General features: G+C 29.2%; 1 protein-coding gene across 1 annotated transcript; it reads left to right on the forward strand.

Moving 5' to 3' along the window:
• On the forward strand, positions 225-1099 carry LOC107608557 (glycine-rich RNA-binding protein GRP2A). Its single transcript, XM_016310320.2, has 2 exons — positions 225-392; positions 789-1099. Exons 1-2 carry the CDS (start codon positions 299-301, stop codon positions 989-991), a joined length of 297 nt encoding a protein of 98 aa, XP_016165806.1. The 5' UTR covers positions 225-298; the 3' UTR covers positions 992-1099.

Raw genomic sequence — 1754 nt, forward strand, 5'->3', positions numbered from 1 at the left:
TATAACCACTGGACCAAAAAGAAAAATGGTACTAAATGCGAAAAATTTCCAACCAAAAGTCAAATCTGAGAATGAGGAGAAAAAATGCCAGGATTCTCGCAATTAAAAGAGAAAGTTTTTATTACTCGTATTTATGTAAATAGTTAGGTGGGTCCCACATTCCCACTAATTCTTTCACATTCAAAATTTCTAGTGTTTTTTTTTACCGCTATATATATGGGTGTGGAAGCATCCTTTTTCTTCATCCTTCTCAAGAAATTACAGTGTCCACTAAAAAAAAAAAAAAAGAAAAACAAAAATGAGGCTCAAATCAGTTCTCTTGTGTTGCCTTTTGGGATTGGCTCTCATCTCAGCTGTGATTGCTGATAAGTCATCTAGAGATGATGTGCAAGGTATATGAATTTGATTCAAAATAGCAATTAATTCATGTTTAATTTTAGGTAATTTTTACTTAACACGTTTTTAGTTTAATTATGAAAAATGCTATTTGTACACTAAAATCAGCCACTAAAATTAGCCACTAATATATTTATATATAAATACATGTGTGGTTTAATTTATTTTCAATGTGTATTTGTATTTCATTATATATTTTATACTGTGACTGATTTTGATGACTAATTTTGATGTACACGTAGCATAACCCTTTAATTATACATACTAAATTATAACTTTGAAGTTTGCAAAATCAATTTCAATTCCTTTTAATATAATTACCAAAGTCACATTATTTTGAAATACATTATATGTGAGATTTTATATCATGTAATAATATGTGTACATATCAGGACATCATGGTGACGGCTACGGTGGAGGTTATGGTGGCGGCTACGGCGGAAGTGGAGGAGGTGGCTATGGTGGCGGCGGAGGTGACAGCAATGGTGGAGGTTATTATTGGGGTGGTGGTTACAGTAGTGGAAGTGGAGGAAGCGGAGGAGGTGATGTAGGAAGTTCTGGTGGTGGTCCCGGTGGTGCTGGTGGCAAATACTAAATTGTCACTAAAAATATGTAATTAATAATCTATAATCCAATTTAACTGAAGGAGGATCAGCCTATAAACAAAATTTTCTATTGATTTAATGTTTTGTTTGTGCCAAAAGCTTGCCCTCTTAAACATGATAATTCATATTTTTGTTGCCATTCATACATGATTTGAATCCTTTGATATAAATGCATAATCGATCATATATTAAGAAACTCGTAGTTGATAATAAACTATATAATTTTTTTCACTGTAAAATGCACTAACATCATGTTTGTAGTCAATACTTTACTAAGTCCTCACATTAATTAGGGTCGGATTTGATAAGAAATGTTTAATCTCGATATTTTATTTATATTAAAGTATATCAATTACAAAAATTATAAAAAATGCATAACATTTAAAATTTCAATGTATTCATTTAAAAAAAAAATTTAATTTGTATATGTTATAAACGGACTTATGTGATGCATGCTTATTACTCCTCTATGGAGAAAATAAAAGTATTTCATTTTTTTTCAAACCTTTATTTGTTAAAAAAGTTTCTTTTTAATGTGTAAAAATATAAATATTTTTATCACCGAATTTATTTAACAATTAACAATAAAAAAGATCATTCTTAAACTCATTGTGTAGTTTTTGTACATGGGCGCATATGTGCGTGTCTCACTCTTTTTTAACGCAAAATTAAATAAAATAAAAAATCAGTTATTTCATTATATCTAATTCATAAGTTTTTTGTTATTTCCAAAACTTAAACTCAAGATCTTTT

Source organism: Arachis ipaensis, chromosome B07 (genome assembly GCF_000816755.2).
Source record: "Arachis ipaensis cultivar K30076 chromosome B07, Araip1.1, whole genome shotgun sequence".
NCBI classification, from domain to species: domain Eukaryota; kingdom Viridiplantae; phylum Streptophyta; class Magnoliopsida; order Fabales; family Fabaceae; genus Arachis; species Arachis ipaensis.

Coding starts and splice junctions, on each gene's coding strand:
- LOC107608557 (XM_016310320.2), top strand. CDS start 299: ATGAGGCTCAAATCAGTTCTCTTGTGTTGCCTTTTGGGATTGGCTCTC. Junction 393..788: donor ATCTAGAGATGATGTGCAAG/GTATATGAATTT, acceptor TGTACATATCAG/GACATCATGGTGACGGCTAC.